The sequence below is a fragment of the Bufo gargarizans genome, unplaced genomic scaffold (genome assembly GCF_014858855.1).
Source record: "Bufo gargarizans isolate SCDJY-AF-19 unplaced genomic scaffold, ASM1485885v1 original_scaffold_1321_pilon, whole genome shotgun sequence".
Classification (NCBI taxonomy): Eukaryota; Metazoa; Chordata; class Amphibia; order Anura; family Bufonidae; genus Bufo; species Bufo gargarizans.
In genome coordinates this window covers 210965-231320 of record NW_025334307.1, presented here as the reverse complement: position 1 = coordinate 231320, position 20356 = coordinate 210965, and the positions used below count along the sequence as shown (strand labels likewise).

Below are 20356 nucleotides of genomic sequence, written 5' to 3'. Positions count from 1 at the left end.
TGACTTTGGCAGATGCTGCCTTGCCCCGCCTGGGTTTGCAGGCGGCGGTTCATTGATGCCTTTCGGGTGCTTCACCTTGGTGCTGTGGTCCCTCCCCCTTTTGGACTGCTTTTGAACGTCCCAAGGTCTTCTGTGTCCCCCAAGGAAACTGGGCGAGAAAACGAGATTTTTGTATAACTTACCAGTAAAATCTTTCTCGCTCTTTCCTTGGGGGACACAGCACCCACCCATTCATTGTTTTTTCTCTGTACGGTTTCCGAGTTTTTGTTACCCGTTGGGTAGTTGGCTTGTTGGTTCCTTGTTGGACTTTGCCTTTTCTCACTGCTTCGACACGCAACTGGCAGTCTCTCTCTCCAGGCTGAGGGTATAGCTGTGGAGGAGGGGCTTAACAGTCTTCACTTAGTGTCACGCCTCCTATGGAGATGAGCTATACCCAAGGTCTTCTGTGTCCCCCAAGGAAAGAGCGAGAAAGAGATTTTACTGGTAAGTTATACAAAAATCTCGTTTTTTCATTAATTCTTGTGGATCCGTTTTGAATACCTTGAGGGGTGTCATTTGTAAAATGTGGTCATTTTTAGGTGGTTTCTTTGTAAGCCTCATAAAGTGACTTCAGACCTGAATTGGTCCGGAAAAAGTGGATTTGCTTCTAAACGTCTAAGCCTTCTAACGTACCCAAAAAATATAATGGCATTCACAAAATTATCCAAACATGAAGTAGACATATGGGGAATGTAAATAACTATTTTTGGAGGTATTACTTTTTATTATAAAAGTAGAGAAATTGAAATTTGGAAATTTGACAATTTTTCAAAATGTTTGGTAAATTTGGATTTTTTTTTATAAATAACAATTTATTTTTTTGACTCAATTTTACCACTGTCATGAAGTACAATATGTGACGAGAAAACAATCTTAGAATGGCCTGGATAAGTAAAAGCATTTTAAAGTTATCACCACATAAAGTGACACGTTTCAGATTTGCTAACAATGGCTTGGTACTTAAGGTGAAAAATGGCAGGGTCCTTAAGGGTTTAAAGTGGCCAACCCTGTTAAGCTCCTATGTGCATGGTAATATGTGCTCACAATGTTCTGTGGTTCAATGGTATGGATCTGTAATGCACTGCTGCTGTTCTGTAAGGTGCACTATTCTGAAACATGTTATGCCTCCAGGTATGCCACACTCTTTCTCATGGAATATGTGAGAAAGTAATCTATTTGTGAAACTGAAGCACATGGAAGTACAATATGGGCACATCAGAACAAAATATACCATATTGTTCACTGAATTATAGGAAAATTAATTTCACCAGATCTCAGATCAGACCCCCCAGATCAAACCTCAATATCGGACCCCACAGATCAGATCTCAATATAAAAAATCAAAACAGACCAAAAATAACTAAATGAATCTCTCCAGAGGGCGCCACCACTCTGCACATCCAGCCGCTCTTACCGCTCCCAGTTCTTCTTCTTCGAGCCCACGCTGCACTGTGATCTGATGTCACACAGGATCAAGTCATAGTGCACGTGCTTCTTCCTGACACTGTACACAGTCAGGACCGCACAGCGCCCAAAGAAGACCAGGGAGCGGTGAGCACAGCCAGATATTTATCTGCTGTCCTGTGGATAGCGGATCATTTCTTATAGTTGGACAACTGCTTTAATGTTTATTATTCTGACAAGTAGAGAGGAATGGATATGGAGTCTTTGCCCTTTTTGAGTAAGATATTATTAAGACATTGGCTCCATCTTGTGGTGCTCTTGGCTTATAACACCATATTTAAAGCTGTGTTACAATTTACAGTGTACAGCCACTTGTGCAAGTTTGGCATTAAATGGGCAACTAGTTATTTTAGTACAACAAATAGTATCAGCGTATGGTCTTATACCCTGGGGTTCGGACATTGCATACTCTTTATCCTCCAAGTTGCTGCTTTTGTGAGTTCTTCTGAAATCTTGCATCTTGGCACATCTGCCTTTCCTTGTGAGATTGCAATTGGCAGCCAATCGGAACAAGGCTGCTAATTACAATCTGACACTATTTTCACAGCCTACTGTTTGTAATGGAAGCTATGATCCTGTGATAGATTCACTATTCAATGGATCCAACAAATTGCCTTTAATGGGAACAGTCAGTTTTGAAACTGAATGAAATCCCCAAATAGAGTGTATGAACAGTAGCATGAATAGATAGGAGACAGAGCCTGTGATTGGCCAGTAGGGGGATTTTGTTCCATTCATCTGAATGAGGCTTGCAGAAATCCATGTGCCTCTCACCAAAACAACCCCATTCAGATGTATGGGATTGATTTTAAGTCGCAGAAAATTTCCGCAACAATCTGCTGCGTGTGAAGGTGTCATTATTTCACGTGTGAATGCAGCTAACACTGAAGAAAATAAATAAGATACAGTTCATGTTAATAGCGCACATACAATTTTCAAGTCCACAACCGAGTACCAACCTTAGGCCTGATGCACACAATCGTATTTTTGGTCCGCATTTGATCAGAATTTTTTGCAGTTTGGACCCATTCATTTCTAGAGAGCCGCAAGATTAAAAAAAAAATTCGAACAGCACACAGATGTCACTCGTGTGCTGTCTGCATCCTAGTGGCTGTTCTGCAAATTATAAAACATGTCCTATTCTTGTCTTGTTTGTGGACAAAAATAGGCATTTCTATAATAGGGGAAAAAAGTGCGGGATACACAGGGCCTGTACCTGTGTCTTAAGGATCCGTGGTTTGTGGACCGCAAAATATGATCGTGTCCATGAGGCCCAAGGTTGGACTCGCATGTCTGTGTTTTAGACATATTATACCTAGACATCTCATGGTTTAACTAACCAAACTCGCAGCATTATGGGGATCACATGAGAAAAACTGTAAACTGAGTGGAAGATAACTATGTAGTTTGCTCAAAGGGGACATTCCGTGACTAATATAAAAATGGAAATTAGACATCATATAGTAAATAATGGCCTATTTCTAAAAAAGCTAGAACCAGATAAGGAAGCGTGTCCACGCTCTACCTATCGCAGCTCAAAAGTCATTTGAAGCATGAAACTGAGCATGTGCAGGACAAATAAGAAGAAACAAACAGGTGTCGCTATATACATTTTATTGAATACCTTAGTGGCTATACTAAATTTTTTAAGAGTAACTAAACCTTTGCATAACATTTTATTATGATGTCCCTGATGCCCTAAAAAAAAACTTTTTCTTATTTATTTTATTTATAAATGTTATACTTTTCTTCGTTTTTTCCCTACCTAAAGCGCACCATTTACTGTGCTCTTAAAACTCAGTACCCATGTATTATGCCAGGTTTAGCTGAGCGGAGCGGGCTCCTGCTTCTGCCTGCTCCGCTAAGCTAACACTGCATGTCAGCTCTTGGCTTAGTAGAGCCGGCAGCAGCAGGAGTCCGCTCCGCTCAGCTAATCCTGGCATAGCACATGGGTACAGGATACCCATGTGCTATGCCAGGAGTTAGTAATCCTCCGAGAGCACTAAATTTCACACTCCATACACTGCTGAGCTGTCAGCGGTGTATAGAGAACTGAGTTTTAAGCGCGCGATGAATAGTGCGCTTTAGGTAGGGAAAAAAGTTTTCTTAGGGCATTAGGGGCATCATATTAAAATGTGATGCAAAGGTTTAGTTACTCTTTAATGACCTGCAATTATAAAAGTATCCAGGTGCTGGTTTGAAAACTAGAATATTTTTAGTGGGACAACCTCTTTAAGGTAGCCCTCTAGTTCACAGTAAAAATTTTACTATAAAAGCAGAATGTACTTTTAACATACCTTGTGTGCTCCTTTACAATGGCGCTTCCATTCTGGTGTCTGCTCCTAGTCTTCTCTTCATGTACAGTATTTAAAATGTTCTCCAGAGTTTCAGACTACCCTGCGCACAGTATGCTTCGGTAGACCAAGCCAGTCCTCCATATTCTCAGATGGACTAGCGCTAATGAGGTCAGCACAGTGTCCATCCTCTGTCTAACCCTGTAGTACTCCTGCCGTAAGTGCAGAAGTGAGTGTCTCAGACTACAAAAGCATGCTATGTATAGTGTAGTCTGAGAATATGGTGGGCATTTTGCTTGCATGAAGAGGGCACTGGGGACCACAGCAGCAGCATTGAAGAGGAGCAATTGATCAGGGGAATAACAAGTGGGAGTGATTTGCATTCTGTTCCTTGATTAAGAGGGGACCCAATAGGTCTCTGTGCCCTATATGAGGACTCCAGTACTATGAATACCTTGTGATGGTTAGGATCCCTTGCTCACTGTGTCAAAAGTGCACCATCTAGAAGACATATGTCCCTAAGCTTGTTTATTTATCACTTTTCTAAGAATTCTAAAACTCTAAAGTGGAGGGGACGATGCAAATCTTAATTTTTTCTAAGGCACGTTTATGCTGATGTAATCTGTATTTGTAGAGCGGCTATAGGCGATAATACGTATATCATGCTGCGTGTACTATGAACATGCGGGCTCTGATGATGGTGGTGCCTTGAAGCAGTTTAATAAACCGCCAACTACCAGGTGCAAGGTTAATGTGTTCTCTACGAAATCAAAAGAGGTTACATTACAATAGGTGACATTCTGCAAAAAAAATCACAGACTGCAATGGTGACTCATGGACCTTCATTGGAGATGTGTTTCCCACAGCAACCATCTAAATTAAAGCTGACACTTTATAGAGCAAACTGACTGCCTGATCATGTACTTACCTTTTCTCATATAACATCAACACTTTTTTTATTTAAAGGGATTATCACTTGAAAAATAGTGTTTCTAATTGAATCGAACCCATTATTATAAAAAAAAAATTGTATTTGCACCTATTAAAAATAATGTTCCTATCCCCAGATATTCTGGAAATAATGTTAGTATAGCTTCACATGCTGTTTCTAATGAATAGCCTTTCTGTGTCCATATATGCCTAGGTGGACGCACATGGCCAGCCTTTCTTTTTAGGGTATGCAGATGGCTTCCAGGTGTGGCAATCCAGCTGCATTTGAAGCTGCAGCATCTCCTCTGTGTAAGCAGAATGCTGAGCAAGTGATAAGAGTGAGACAGCATTACTGTTACTGCTCATGTGGACACAGAAAGTATTCCCATCTTGGACATTTATGGTCTATTCTCTAGGAACCTCACCAGGAGAATAAGGTTGCAAGAGCTCTTATTCACTGATTCAAAGCAACTTTTCCTGTTAAATTTAACAGGGAGTTGGGACCGACATTTATGGTATAGCCTTTAGATATAAATGCACAACTTGTGGATCATGGTTGGCATCCCTCAACGTTAAGGCCTTTTGCACGCGACCGTATGTATTTTGCAGTTCGCCAAAAATACGGATGATATCTGTGTGCATTCCGTATTTTGCGGAACGGAACAGCTGGCCCCTAAAAAAAGCAATACTATCCTTGTCCGTAATGTGGACAATAATAGGACATGTTCTATTTTTTTGCGGAACGGAAATACGGAAACGGAATGCACACGGAGTACCTTACTTTTTTTTGCAGACCCATTGAAATGAATGGTTCCGTATACAGTCTGCAAAAAAAAACTGAAAGGTAACGGAATGAAAATACATTCGTGTGCAAGAGGCCTAACTCCTTAGGGAAGGTCTCGTTTTTTTTGTGGGACAAGTTTTAGTTTTTAATGGCACCATTTTGGGTACATATAACCTACTAATTAACTTTTCTTAAACTCTTTCTGTGGGGATGGGGAAAAACAGCAATACTGCCATTGAGTGTTTATATGTTTTGTGAGTTCATTTTTCACCATCAATAACATGATAACTTTGGGGGTCATTTATTAACCTGAAATATGCGACTATTCCCCACTCATGCCAGGTCTAAAAAAAGTGGGCATGGCATGGGGGGGGGCGGGGACTGGTTGGCGGGCTCGTTTCATTCATCATTTTCAAGGCCTGTTTTAGGCATAGAAAATGGTCTAAATATAATTTAGGAGAGGCACTGGATGAGCCAAAGTTATGTAGAGGCCTTAATAAATGACTCCCTTTATTCTTTGGCTCAGTACAAGTACAGTGATACCATATATATAACATATTTTTTATTTATATATTTTTATATTTTTTTAGGTTTTACTACTTTTGCACAATAAAACCTTTATTTTTCCTTCTATGGAGCTGTGTAAAGGGCTTCATTTTTGCAGGATGACTTTGATCGCTTCTTATTCCTTTTTTGGTGGCAAATAAGCCAAAAACTGCAATATTGAAAATTTTTGAATGGCATTCACCATACGGGCTAAATTACACAATAATTGTGTAGTGTGAGTCGTTACAGACGTGGCAATATAAAAAAAAAAAAGAATTTTTTCTACAAATGGAAATAGGTGTATTTTTTTTAACCCATAGCTCTGTGTGATTTATTGTGTAAAAAAAAACAATCTGATACATATGCAAATTAACCTGAGATAAGTCCTGCCCCTGACTCATCTCAAGGACTCATAAAGGGGTTATGTAATGCTAGTATATTGACAACCTGTCATCAGAATAGTTCATCAAAGTCAGATTGGCGGTGGGTCAGAATTCCAGCACCCACGCTGATCAGCTGTTTGAAGAAGCCGTGCCACAAGTGCAGTGTAATTCCGGGGAACAGCAGTTATAATTACACTGCACTACCTCTAATATTTTTGACAGCATGCAGATGAACAGTGAAGAGGACACAGAGCCTTAGGCCTCGTCAACCAGCTGACACATCAATATACTGCTACTGCACAACCCCTTTAAACATTAATAATGTGAAAATCCAAGCTGTAAAAGCAGTGGTAGAAAAGTGGCCACATTCCACAACCATACATGGGTAGTGTGGGCAAAACAATGATAGAAATGGCTGCAGCTCTCACCTCTGACTTTAATCCACGAAGCACGGAAAAAAGGCCAGAACTGGCCCTAATAGAATATCCAACAGAAAGAGAGAATCCAGTTTCTTGTGGAGTAAAAAATAGTTCTTTATTGGCTCATCATATAAAATCCACCAAAATCACAAGAAAAAGGTGTACAGTAACATGTTTCGGGCTACAGAATCAAGCCCTTCATCAAGACAATGAAGGGCTGGATTCTGTAGCCCGAAACATGTTACTACACCTTTTTCCTGTGATTTTGGTGGATTTTATATGATGAGCCAATAAAGAACTATTTTTTACTCCACAAGAAGCTGGATTCTCTTTCTATAGGTAGTGTGGGCACCTGAGCTGGGCACTGGGTGGAGTTGGAAATTCTTTGCTTGTCAGAGAACCCTTTGGGGGTTATTTATCAAACTGGTGTAAAGTAGAACTGGCTTAGTTGCGCATGGCAACTAATCAGATTCTACCTTTCATTTTGGACAGCTCCAGTACAAGTACAGAGATACTATATATATATATATATATATATATATATATATATATATATATATATATATATATATATATATATTTTTTAGGTTTTACTACTTTTGCACAATGAAACCTTTATTTTTTTTCTATGGAACTGTGTAAAGGGCTTGTTTTTTGCAGGATGAATTATAGTTTTCATCATTTTATAGATTATAGATTTCATCATTATAGTCATTTCATTATTTTAGATCACTTCTTATTCCTTTTTTTTGGTGATGAATAAGCAAAAAAAAGCAATATTGACATGATTTAAATGGCATTCACCATACGGGATAAATTGCACAATAATTGTGTAGTGTGAGTGGTTACATACGTGGCAATATCAAATTAAAAATGATGGAGTGTGGTTTTGTTTTTGCCATGTTTTTTTCCATTTAAAAGCATTTTTTAAATGGAAATAGGTGTATTTTTTTACTTAAAATTTTATTTAACTTTTATTTTTACAACATATTAATTCCTCAAGGAGACTTTGACAGGCGATCTTCTGACTGTTTCAATAATACACTGTACTGCTTAGACAGTACTATGTACTATACTGCCAGAACTTTACTGACAGGCGCTATCAGACTGCACCTCAGACATCGGGGCCCCGTGATCTTGTTTGCAGTGGTGCCGATGCCTGAGAGAGTGAGGCCCTTTCCCTTAACCGCTTAGTTCCCATGGTCGCTATTGAAACCAGCTGCACAGGATTTGTGTGAAAATTTGATGTGATTTAAAGTCAAATTTATACAGAACTACTGTATGCTAGGAGCTTTTCTGGTGTACCCACAACAGAAACAAAAATGTGTTGTGGTCTTAAATTTCCCCTGTGCTAATTCCATTCATTGGACCTCCATCTCTAGGATTATATTCAGCTGAAATCTCCGAATGAAGACATTCTAACCAAACAATCTCATGTAGGTAGTGTAAAAGAAACATCTTCTGATTTAAAGTGTAAAATAGGTATTTTACTATTTATAGTAAGGATTATGTAGAATCAAGGTTTAGGAACAATACTGCCTTTGACTTATAAAATTTTTGCCAACCGGAAAGAACAGATGATGAGGGAAGTGTAAAAGGTTAAGAATTTAGAATGTATGGGCCTCATAAGTTTTTGTTATGGTGTGGAACTGGCAGACTCGTGTTAATTAGGTTAACAAATTGAAAGGTTTTTTGGTAGAAGTCACATTCTGCATCTCCTGAGATGGATTGAAGCAGCTACGTGAGTAGTGTGAAGACCTTGTTATAACTTATATCTTAAAGGGTTTCTACCACTTAGGTGTCACATATTTGGCTGTCAGACACTAGCGATCCGCTAGTGTCTGCTCTGGCCAACCATCCTAATATAATTGCTTTTGGGGCGGTGGTTTGGCTAAAAAAACTACTTTTATTAATATGCTAATGAGCCTCTAGGTGCTATGGGGGCGTCATTAGCACCTAGAGGCTCCGTCTACCTTCAGAAACTGCCGCCCCCAGCGCGTCCCTCCAACCCGCCCATCTCCTCCTGAATGCGATCCTCGTATGTATTTTGCGCATGCGCAGTAAATGTCTGACAGCTTCCCTGCTCAGACATCTCCACTGCGCCTGTTCCTCGGAGCACTATGGCGTCATCGCGCAGGCGCAGTGGAGATGTCTGAGCAAGGAAGCGGTCAGACATTCACTGCGCATGCGCAGAATACATACGAGGATCGCATTCAGGAGGAGATGGGCGGGCTGGAGGGACGCGCTCGGCGGCGGCAGTTTCTGAAGGTAGACGGAGCCTCTAGGTGCTAATGACGCCCCCATAGCACCTAGAGGCTCATTAGCATATTAATAAAAGTAGTTTTTTTAGCCAAACCACCGCCCCAAAAGCAATTATATTAGGATGGTTGGCCAGAGCAGACACTAGCGGATCGCTAGTGTCTGACAGCCAAATATGTGACACCTAAGTGGTAGAAACCCTTTAAGAGGACATGCTATCTCACAGACTGTGGTCATCTGCAGTTTGATACACTTTAGTAAAAACAAACATTAAAAAATCTGCTCTAAATACAAATACACATTTCATATGCCAGGGACTGATCTTCTAACCAACCTAAACAGTGGTGGACTCTACCACCATGTGAGTCAATCACTGGGGCTACAGAAATTGTTGGTTGGCTGAAAAACTGAACAAAAAGGTGGACACACCACCTCTGGAGCTGGTTTAGTTGCACAGAGACCCAGGTGGCTCTTCTTCCCAGCTGTGTAGCAGAGTGCCCAGGTGGCAAACTGAGGGTGTGACTTATTGTTCTGACACCTTTGTTTAAAGTGCCAGAAATGACAAATTCTACTTCAACATTTATTCCCCGTAAAGTGGAAGTTGCAGACCTCCCTAGTTCATGACACATGCTTATATGGAGGGTTGTTGACAACCTCCAGGCCATCTGTGTAAAGAAATGTCACCTCTGTTGGTATAGTCTAGAGGTTAACTCTAAACCACAAGCAATTGTATTTCCAACCTTTCAGTGTACAAGTAAAAGTTACAAATTCTAATCTTACTCTAAATGTTAAACAATTCTTGATTAGATTTTTTTTTTGCTTTGTGTTATGATAATTTTTATAAAATTGTTTCCCTTACTATTTTCTCTTTACCATTTTCAAGCTTTTTTGTTGGCTGTGAACGAATGAAAACATTTTTGTTTATGCCTAGAAATTGAATAGTTCTGATTGTCAACTTAAACAAGTGCACTGGCCATAAGTGCATCAGAGCTCTCTCTGTGTGACAATGGCCTTCTGGAAAGGTAGACCTCTTGGTTACTAATAGATTTAGCTTAGGGCTAAACCGGGGAGTGGAGTCTAAGAGAGGCTGTATTCTTCACCCTTAACCCCGAGAAAGGAGGTATGGACTTTCCTACAAGGAGTCCTCAGGTTCCCAAATCACAATAGAGAGGCAGTAGGCAGGAATTGTGGTCAGACATAGCAGAGGTCAAGGCTGACAGGTTCTGGTTGTATGTGTTGGTCAGACAGAAGCGAACAGAATGAGGTTAGGAAAACAAGCATACTCTAAACCTTAAGCAGGGAGAAACGTGCACTGAAGCTGACAGGAACCAAGCAAAACAAATTCCTGAAGTCCAGAATTGCATGGGAAGGACCCTTAAGAGGCTCAGGGCTCACCTCAACCAGTGGGTGAAATGGAGACTTAGCAAGCACTGGTCCTAGATGGACCAGAGGTTGGAGCATGCGTGTGACCCAGCTGCAAAGCTGCGTGATGAAACATAGGTTTTTAATCTGTCACCACGCACAGGATTTTGGCCGAGATCTTCAATCAAAATTGTGGTGGGTGGCCTGTTGCGAGAAAATGGAGGGAATTATGATTTATTTTTTGTTTTTACACTATTTCAGGTTAAATTGATTATCTACCACGAAGCACAAGGAAATTCGACTTTGTGCCAAATTTAATTTACCCTGAAATTAATATTGAATTCCACTTAGAAGGATTTGATTAGCTCAGCTCTAGTTATGACCTTTTTGTATAGTAAGGTACACTTAGAACTTAAAGGGGTTGGCCACCATGAGTAGAAAAACAAATAAAGTGCCCAGACAGTAACTAAAACCAAGAGGAATTTGTATCATGACAGATATACTATATATATATATATATATATATATATAATTTTTCTACTGCATTTAGCATAGCATGCTCCCATTAATGAGAGGCTGTGTGGGCGGAGCAGCTGCAAAGTGAAAGTAAAAATCCCAGCATGCATCACAGCAAGCATCTTTAGAGGAGGGGTCACGTGATATCCCTGGCCAACTGTGGTACCTAAGGTGCTGTTGTTACTATGGTGTCATTTCATCAGTGCTGTAGAATACCTCCCAACTTTAGAATAGAAGGAAGAGGGACACTATGTGCCTAAGGCTACTTTCACGCTCGTGTTTTTTGCGGATCCGTCATAGATCTGCAAAAACTGTTCCGTTACCATAATATAACCACATGCATCCGTCATGAACGGATCCGTTTGTATTATGTCTTCTATAACCATGACGGCTCAGTCTTGAACACCATTGAAAGTCAATGGGGGAAGGATCCGTTTAGCTCAGTTTCATCAAGCGAACACCAAAACGCTGCAAGCAGGGTTTTGGTGTCCGCCTTCAAAGCGGAATGGTGACTGATCGGAGGCAAACTGATGCATTCTGAGGGGAACCTTTTCCATTTGGAAGGCATTAGGGCAAAACTGATCCATTTTGGACATACCTTCCCTGTACCAGGACCGCCCCTGAAATCTGGGACTGTCCTGCCGGATACTGGAAGGAGTAGAATAAATTCATGGCACTCATAAATAATTAGCAAAATAGAAATTACCGTATTTTTTGCCGTATAAGACGCACCGGCCTATAAGACGCACCTAGGTTTTTGAGGAGGAAAATAAGAAAAAAAATATTTTGAACCAAAAGGTGCACTTTTGGTGGGTTTTGAACTAATTGTGGTCTGTGGGTGACGCACTGTTATGGGGGATCTGTGGGTGACACTTATGGGGGATTTGTGGGTGACACTTATGGGGGATCTGTGGGTGACACTTATGGGGGATCCTCTCTGGATGGCACTGTTATGAGGATGAGGATCTGTGAATGACAGTTATGGGGGGGATCTGTGGATGACACATATATAGCATCTTATGCTATGTGTCATCCACAGATCCCCTCCATAAGTGTCCCTGTAGTGAATGACCCTCAATACAGGGGGTGGGGGTCGCATCTGCTTTAATAATGACAGCGGGGCCCGTGCAGTGACTATTCTACTACATGGGCCCCGCTTACTGTATAATCATATCTCTCTAATAGTTAATTGTTGTATGCATGTAATTGCATAATGAGCGCTGTGTATTACCGTACTTAAAACTAGAAGCGCTCGCCGTTCGGAGCAGAGAGGAGGCAGGAGGCAGGCCGGGAGGACGGGCACTTGCAACGTGAGTCATACGTCACGCGCCTGCGCCGCCTGCTTCATTCATAAGTGGGCGGCGCAGGCGCGTGACGTATGACTCACGTTGCAAGTGCCCGTCCTCCCGGCCTGCCTCCTGCCTCCTCTCTGCTCCGAACGGCGAGCGCTTCTAGTTTTAAGTACGGTAATACACAGCGCTCATTAGCGCTCATTATGCGATTACATGCATACAACAATTAACTATTAGAGAGATATGATTATAGAGTGAGCGGGGCCCGTGTAGTAGAATAGTCACTGCACGGGCCCCGCTGTCATTATTAATGCAGATGCCGCCCCCAGCCCCTCCTCCCTCACAGCTGATACACCCGCCGCGCGGCATCGCGGCGGGTGTATCATTGAAAACTGGGCAAAATCAGCTACATTCGCCGTATAAGACGCACTGCTATTTTCCCCCCACTTTTGGGGGGGAAAAAGTGCGTCTTATACGGCGAAAAATACGGTAAGTGTTTATTCAAGCCACCATTGATTTTGAGTTGTATATGGCCATATGCCGTGGCGTGAATTCATCACTGAGCACCAAGAGAAAAAGAATTCTCTGAGTTGTGGAGTGCCAGCCATCTGTTTTGTGGATACTGGAAGGACCTATGGTTTTAGGCCTCATGCACATTACCATAGCCTGCCTGTGCCTGTATTGTGGCCCGCGAACAGGGGGTCCGCAATATACAGGCACCAGCCGTGTGCGCACCATATCAAGTGAATAGGACTGAAATCTGAAAGATACGGTGTGGTGTGGAATGGAAGCAGAGATCGGAAACCTATGGAGTGCATCCATGCATCCATGGGTTTTCTGTCCATGCCTCCGCACCACGAACTAGTACTGTCGGATGCAGATTGCAAACCCCATTTAAGTGAATGGGTTCACGTCTGCAGACAGTGGACACACTGTTGTTGCCCATGCATTGCAATGTATATACACGTGTGTAAATATATGTATATAAATAAGTATATATACATGTGTATGTATATTCATGTGTGTATATATATATATATATATATATATATATATATATAATATGTACACATACTTAGACATAAATACATACACATACAGTGGATATAAAAAGTCTACACACCCCTGTTAAAATGTCAGGTTTCTGTGATGTAAAAAAAATGAGACAAAGATAAATAATTTCAGAACTTTTTCCACCTTTAATGTGACCTATAAACTGTACCACTCAATTAAAAAAAAAACTGAAATCTTTTAGGTAGAGCGAAGAAAAAAATATAAAATTAAAATAATGTGGTTGCATAAACTAATACTCTGTTGAAGCACCTTTTTGATTTTATTACAGCACTCAGTCTTTTGGGTTTAAGTCTATCAGCATGGCACATTTTGACTTGGTAAGATTTGCCCACTCTTCTAGGCAAAAACACTCCAAATCTGTCAGATTGCGAGGGCATCTTCTGTGCACAGCATTCTTCAGATCACCCCACAGATTTTCAATCGGATTCAGGTCTGGGCTCTGGCTGGGCCATTCCAAAACTTGAATCTTCTTCTGGTAAAGCCATTCCTTTGTTGATTTGGATGTATGCTTTGGGTCGTTGTCATGCTGAAAGCCTGTGGATGACACTGCTATGAGGGGGATCTGTGGATGACATATCTATAACATCTTATGCTATATATGTGTCATCCACAGATTCCCCCCCATAACAGTGCCATCCACAGATTCCCCCCCATAACAGTGCCATCCACAGATTCCCCCCCATAACAGTGCCATCCACAGATTCCCCCCCATAACAGTGCCATCCACAGATCCCCATAACAGCGCCATCCACAGATCCCACATAACAGTGCCATCCACAGATCCCACATAACAGTGCCATCCACAGATCCCACATAACAGTGCCATCCACAGATCCCACATAACAGCGCCATCCACAGATCCCACATAACAGTGCCATCCACAGATCCCACATAACAGTGCCATCCACAGATCCCACATAACAGTGCCATCCACAGATCCCACATAACAGTGCCATCCACAGATCCCACATAACAGTGCCATCCACAGATCCACATAACAGTGCCATCCACAGATCCCACATAACAGTGCCATCCACAGATCCCACATAACAGTGCCATCCACAGATCCCACATAACAGTGCCATCCACAGATCCCACATAACAGTGCCATCCACAGATCCCACATAACAGTGCCATCCACAGATCCCACATAACAGTGCCATCCACAGATCCCACATAACAGTGCCATCCACAGATCCCACATAACAGTGCCATCCACAGATCCCACATAACAGTGCCATCCACAGTACCCACATAACATTGTTATCCACAGATCCCCCCCATAACAGTGTCCCTGTGTAAAATAGTGAATGGGGTAGGGGCTGGCATCTGGTGTTGTAATGGCAGCGGGGCCCGGTGCAATCATTGTATTCCTTTTACACCAGGCAACGCTCACTGTAGTATTAATAGGCAACGTGTAGGCATGGGCACTGTTTGAAGCTATAGTAATCCTCTGCAGCATAGAGAAATCCATGCAGTACGTTACTCCTTTGAAACTCCTGTAGGTGCAGCGCTGGTGGGCGGCGGCAGCATAACGTCATTAACTACGTCACACGCCTGCTCCCCCCACTTTATGAATGGAGCAGGCGCGTGACGCAGTGAATGATGTTACGCTGCCGCCGCCGGCCTGGCCTGCTTATAGTAGTTTCAAGTGAGTACCGTACTACATGGATTTCTCTATGCTGCAGAGGATTACTATAGCTTAAAACGGTGCCCATGCCTACACGTTACCTATTAATACTACAGTGAGTGGGGCCCGGTGTAATAGAATACAGTGACTGCACCGGGCCCTGCTACCATTACAACACCAGATGCCGGTTCCCTCCCTGCTGATACACCGCCGGCCGCGCTAGGCAGCATCGCAGTCGGCGATGTATCAGTGTAAATGGCAGTATTTGCCCCATAAGGCACACTACCGTTTCCCCCCCCCCACGTTTGGGGGGGGGGGGGGGTGCATCTTATATTGCGAAAAATACGGTATATGTGTGTGTGTATGTATGTATATATATATATATATATATATATATATATATATATAAATGATAATTCAGGGCAGCACTCCAAGTAGAAAAAATAGGGTGCAAGCGGAAAAAACACCTTACCAAGGTGTATGATATAAAAATAGAAGACACCGCAGCACATCCGTTGGTGAAAAGTAGTGGATCTTTATTCACCCAAGCGACGTTTCAGTCCTCTTACTGGGACCTTTCTCAAGCAATGCATTGTAACAAACTGTGAGTTTATATAGTCATAAGTCATTAACATACATAAATGACAATCAAACATTCATGTGAAAAAAAAGGTGAAGAAATCTCATAAGAAGTAATTCAAATAAGGCTTCGTGCCTAGAAGATATATCCGATTCAAATAATCGGATTTTAAAGTGTCCAAGTATAGTGATTATGCCGTAACATTGAAAAATTACATAAGTGACAATCAAGAGTATAGGATAAACACATGTGTATACATAATTGTGAACAGACCTTGTGTGGAATCGGGCTGGCTCAATCATTGGCTGACACACTGTTGCGGACATCACCGCATGGAGACGGCGTCCCGGAACTCAAACTGCGCATGTCCATGATGTCATAACGGGGGCGGGCACCTGTTCCCGTGTACGAACATGGAACAGCAACTGCGCCTGTCTGTGACCTCACCAGAAGATTAATCAGATGATCTCGTAGGCGGGTATCACATGACAGGCTACGTTTTGTACATCATAAATAGAATAAGTATAGGAATTTTTCAGCAATAAGTAAATCGAAAGCAGCGGCTAATCGAAAACAATGTGTCACCCCGGGTATAATTGCGGAAGACGTGCAGAGTAAATGCACCGTCATCCGGACTTATAAGTGAAAAAGGGTGAAGGCGGTACCTACCGTATTCACCCCATTTCACTCCATTAACCCTTCAGGTGTCATAATAATAATAAAAGCATCCTAATAAAGTTTTATCATGACTTTTTGGTATGTATGCAGCTGTTGCGGGATGAGCCATAGAAATTCAAAAAGTGTCCAGCTTCATGTTGAGCAAAGCCCGTCCATCCAAGGAATCTGTAAGTGACAAGAATAAAAAAATATATTATCCAAATATATTCATTTAAAAGAACAAAACTTTTCACTACAAAGGCCAATTGGGGCAGACTAAAGGGGAGTCATATAAATAACCATGGTTTGTACTCTACGTTCAAACCGCTCGGTTTCACAGTTTGTAACTTAAAGATCCATTCAGACTCACGTTTTTTAACCACTTTAACCCCGCTAGCTGAAACCCCCTTAATGACCAGGCCACTTTTTACACTTCTGCACTACACTACTTTCACCGTTTATTGCTCGGTCATGCAACTTACCACCCAAATGAATTTTACCTCCTTTTCTTCTCACTAATAGAGCTTTCATTTGGTGGTATTTCATTGCTGCTGACATTTTTACTTTTTTTGTTATTAATCGAAATTTAACGATTTTTTTGCAAAAAAATGACATTTTTCACTTTCAGCTGTAAAATTTTGCAAAAAAAACGACATCCATATATAAATTTTTCGCTAAATTTATTGTTCTACATGTCTTTGATAAAAAAAAATGTTTGGGCAAAAAAAAAAATGGTTTGGGTAAAAGTTATAGCGTTTACAAACTATGGTACAAAAATGTGAATTTCCGCTTTTTGAAGCAGCTCTGACTTTCTGAGCACCTGTCATGTTTCCTGAGGTTCTACAATGCCCAGACAGTAGAAAAACCCCACAAATGACCCCATTTCGGAAAGTAGACACCCTAAGGTATTCGCTGATGGGCATAGTGAGTTCATAGAACTTTTTATTTTTTGTCACAAGTTAGCGGAAAATGATGATTTTTTATTTATTTTTTCTTACAAAGTCTCATATTCCACTAACTTGCGACAAAAAATAAAAAATTCTAGGAACTCGCCATGCCCCTCACGGAATACCTTGGGGTGTCTTCTTTCCAAAATGGGGTCACTTGTGGCGTAGTTATACTGCCCTGGCAATTTAGGGGCCCATATGTGTGAGAAGTACTTTGCAATCAAAATGTGTAAAAAATGACCTGTGAAATCCGAAAGGTGCTCTTTGGAATGTGTGCCCCTTTGCCCACCTAGGCTGCAAAAAAGTGTCACACATCTGGTATCGCCGTACTCAGGAGAAGTTGGGGAATGTGTTTTGGGGTGTCATTTTACATATACCCATGCTGGGTGAGAGAAATATCTTGGCAAAAGACAACTTTTCCCATTTTTTTATACAAAGTTGGCATTTGACCAAGATATTTATCTCACCCAGCATGGGTATATGTAAAATGACACCCCAAAACACATTCCCCAACTTCTCCTGAGTACGGCGATACCACATGTGTGACACTTTTTTGCAGCCTAGATGCGCAAAGCGGCCCAAATTCCTTTTAGGAGGGCATTTTTAGACATTTGGATCCCAGACTTCTTCTCACGCTTTCGGGCCCCTAACATGCCAGGGCAGTATAAATACCCCACATGTGACCCCATTTTGGAAAGAAGACACCCCAAGGTATTCCGTGAGGGGCATGGCGAGTTCCTAGAATTTTTATTTTTTTGGCACAAGTTAGCGGAAATTGATTTTTTTTGTATTTTCTCACAAAGTCTCCCTTTCCGCTAACTTGGGACAAAAATTTCAATCTTTCATGGACTCAATATGCCCCTCACGGAATACCTTGGGGTGTCTTCTTTCCGAAATGGGGTCACATGTGGGGTATTTATACTGCCCTGGCATTTTAGGGGCCCTAAAGCGTGAGAAGAAGTCTGGAATATAAATGTCTAAAAAATGTTACGCATTTGGATTCCGTGAGGGGTATGGTGAGTTCATGTGAGATTTTATTTTTTGACACAAGTTAGTGGAATATGAGACTTAGTAAGAAAAAACAAAAAAAAAAAAAATTCCGCTAACTTGGGCCAAAAAAATGTCTGAATGGAGCCTTACAGGGGGTGATCAATGACAGGGGGGTGATCAGGGAGTCTATATGGGGTGATCACCCCCCTGTCATTGATCACCCCCCTGTCATTCATCACCCCCCTGTCATTCATCACCCCCCTGTAAGGCTCCATTCAGACGTCCGTATGATTTTTTTACGGATACATGGATCGGATCCGCAAAACGCATACGGACGTCTGAATGGAGCCTTACAGGGGGGTGATCAATGACAGGGGGGTGATCAGGGAGTCTATATAGGTGATCACCCCCCTGTCATTGATCACCCCCCTGTAAGGCTCCATTCAGACGTCCGTATGTGTTTTTCGGATCCGATCCATGTATCCGTGGATCCGTAAAAATCATACGGACGTCTGAATGGAGCCTTACAGGGGGGTGATCAATGACAGGGGGGTGATCATTGACAGGGAAGTGAGCAGGAAGTCTATATGCGTGATCACCCCCTTGTCATTGATCACCCCCCTGTAAGGCTCCATTCAGACGTCCGTATGTGTTTTGCGGATCCGATCCATGTATCCGTGGATCCGTAAAAATCATACGGACGTCTGAATGGAGCCTTACAGGGGGGTGATCAATGACAGGGGGGTGATCATTGACAGGGAAGTGAGCAGGAAGTCTATATGCGTGATCACCCCCTTGTCATTGATCACCCCCCTGTAAGGCTCCATTCAGACGTCCGTATGTGTTTTGCGGATCCGATCCATGTATCCGTGGATCCGTAAAAATCATACGGACGTCTGAATGGAGCCTTACAGGGGGGTGATCAGGAAGTCTATATGCGTGATCACCCCCTTGTCATTGATCACCCCCCTGTAAGGCTCCATTCAGACGTCCGTATGTGTTTTGCGGGTCCGATCCACGTATCCGTGGATCCGTAAAAATCATACAGACGTCTGAATGGAGCCTTACAGGGGGGTGATCAATGACAGGGGGGGTGATCAATGACAGGGAAGTGATCAGGAAGTCTATATGGGGTGATCATGGGTGATCAGGGGTTTATAAGGAGTTAATAAGTGACAGGGGGGGGGTGTAGTGTAGTGGTGTTTGGTGGTACTTTACACAGCTACCTGTGTCCTCTGGTGGTCGATCCAAACAAAAGGGACCACCAGAGGACCAGGTAGCAGGTATATTAGACGCTGTTATCAAAACAGCGTCTAATATACCTGTTAGGGGTTAAAAAAATCACATCTCCAGCCTGCCAGCGAGCGATCGCCGCTGGCAGGCTGGAGATCCACTCGCTTACCTTCCGTTCCTGTGAGCGCGCGCGCCTGTGTGCGCGCGTTCACAGGAAATCACGGCTCTTGCGAGATGACGCATATATGCGTGACTCTGCGCAGAGCTGCCACCTCCGGAACGCGAATCTGCGTTAGGCGGTCCGGAGGTGGTTAAGCATCTTCATGCGGTTGCCGCCAGTTCGCGGCTGTGGAACATGATCGACAATCATGAATTTCAAGTCGAACTTCGCGGATTTGGGTCATGCTGAGGGCGACTTGAAATTCATGATTGTCGATCATGTTCCACAGCCGCGAACTGGCGGCAACCGCATGAAGATGCTTAAAAAACGTGAGTCTGAATGGATCTTTAAGTTACAAACTGTGAAACCGAGCGGTTTGAACGTAGAGTACAAACCATGGTTATTTATATGACTCCCCTTTAGTCTGCCCCAATTGGCCTTTGTAGTGAAAAATTTTCTTCTTTTAAATGAATATATTTGGATAATATATTTTTTTATTCTTGTCACTTACAGATTCCTTGGATGGACGGGCTTTGCTCAACATGAAGCTGGACACTTTTTGAATTTCTATGGCTCATCCCGCAACAGCTGCATACATACCAAAAAGTCATGATATAACTTTATTAGGATGCTTTTATTATTATTATTACACCTGAAGGGTTAATGGAGTGAAATGGGGTGAATACGGTAGGTACCGCCTTCACCCTTTTTCACTTATAAGTCCGGATGACGGTGCATTTACTCTGCACGTCTTCCGCAATTATATCCGGGGTGGCACATTGTTTTTGATTAGCCGC

General features: G+C 42.2%; 1 protein-coding gene across 1 annotated transcript in view; it reads left to right on the top strand.

The window, feature by feature from the left end:
- The window catches only part of LOC122923183 (DNA repair protein RAD50-like), a gene marked incomplete at its 5' end in the record, with an annotated part of 164550 nt that extends 144428 nt beyond the window's left edge, over positions 1 to 20122 (top strand). Inside the window, one exon of the mRNA XM_044273917.1 lies at positions 20073 to 20122. Coding sequence (XP_044129852.1) covers positions 20073 to 20122 — 50 coding nt within the window. The remainder of the gene's footprint in view (positions 1 to 20072) is intronic.
- Between the last annotated feature and the right edge of the window lie 234 nt (positions 20123 to 20356).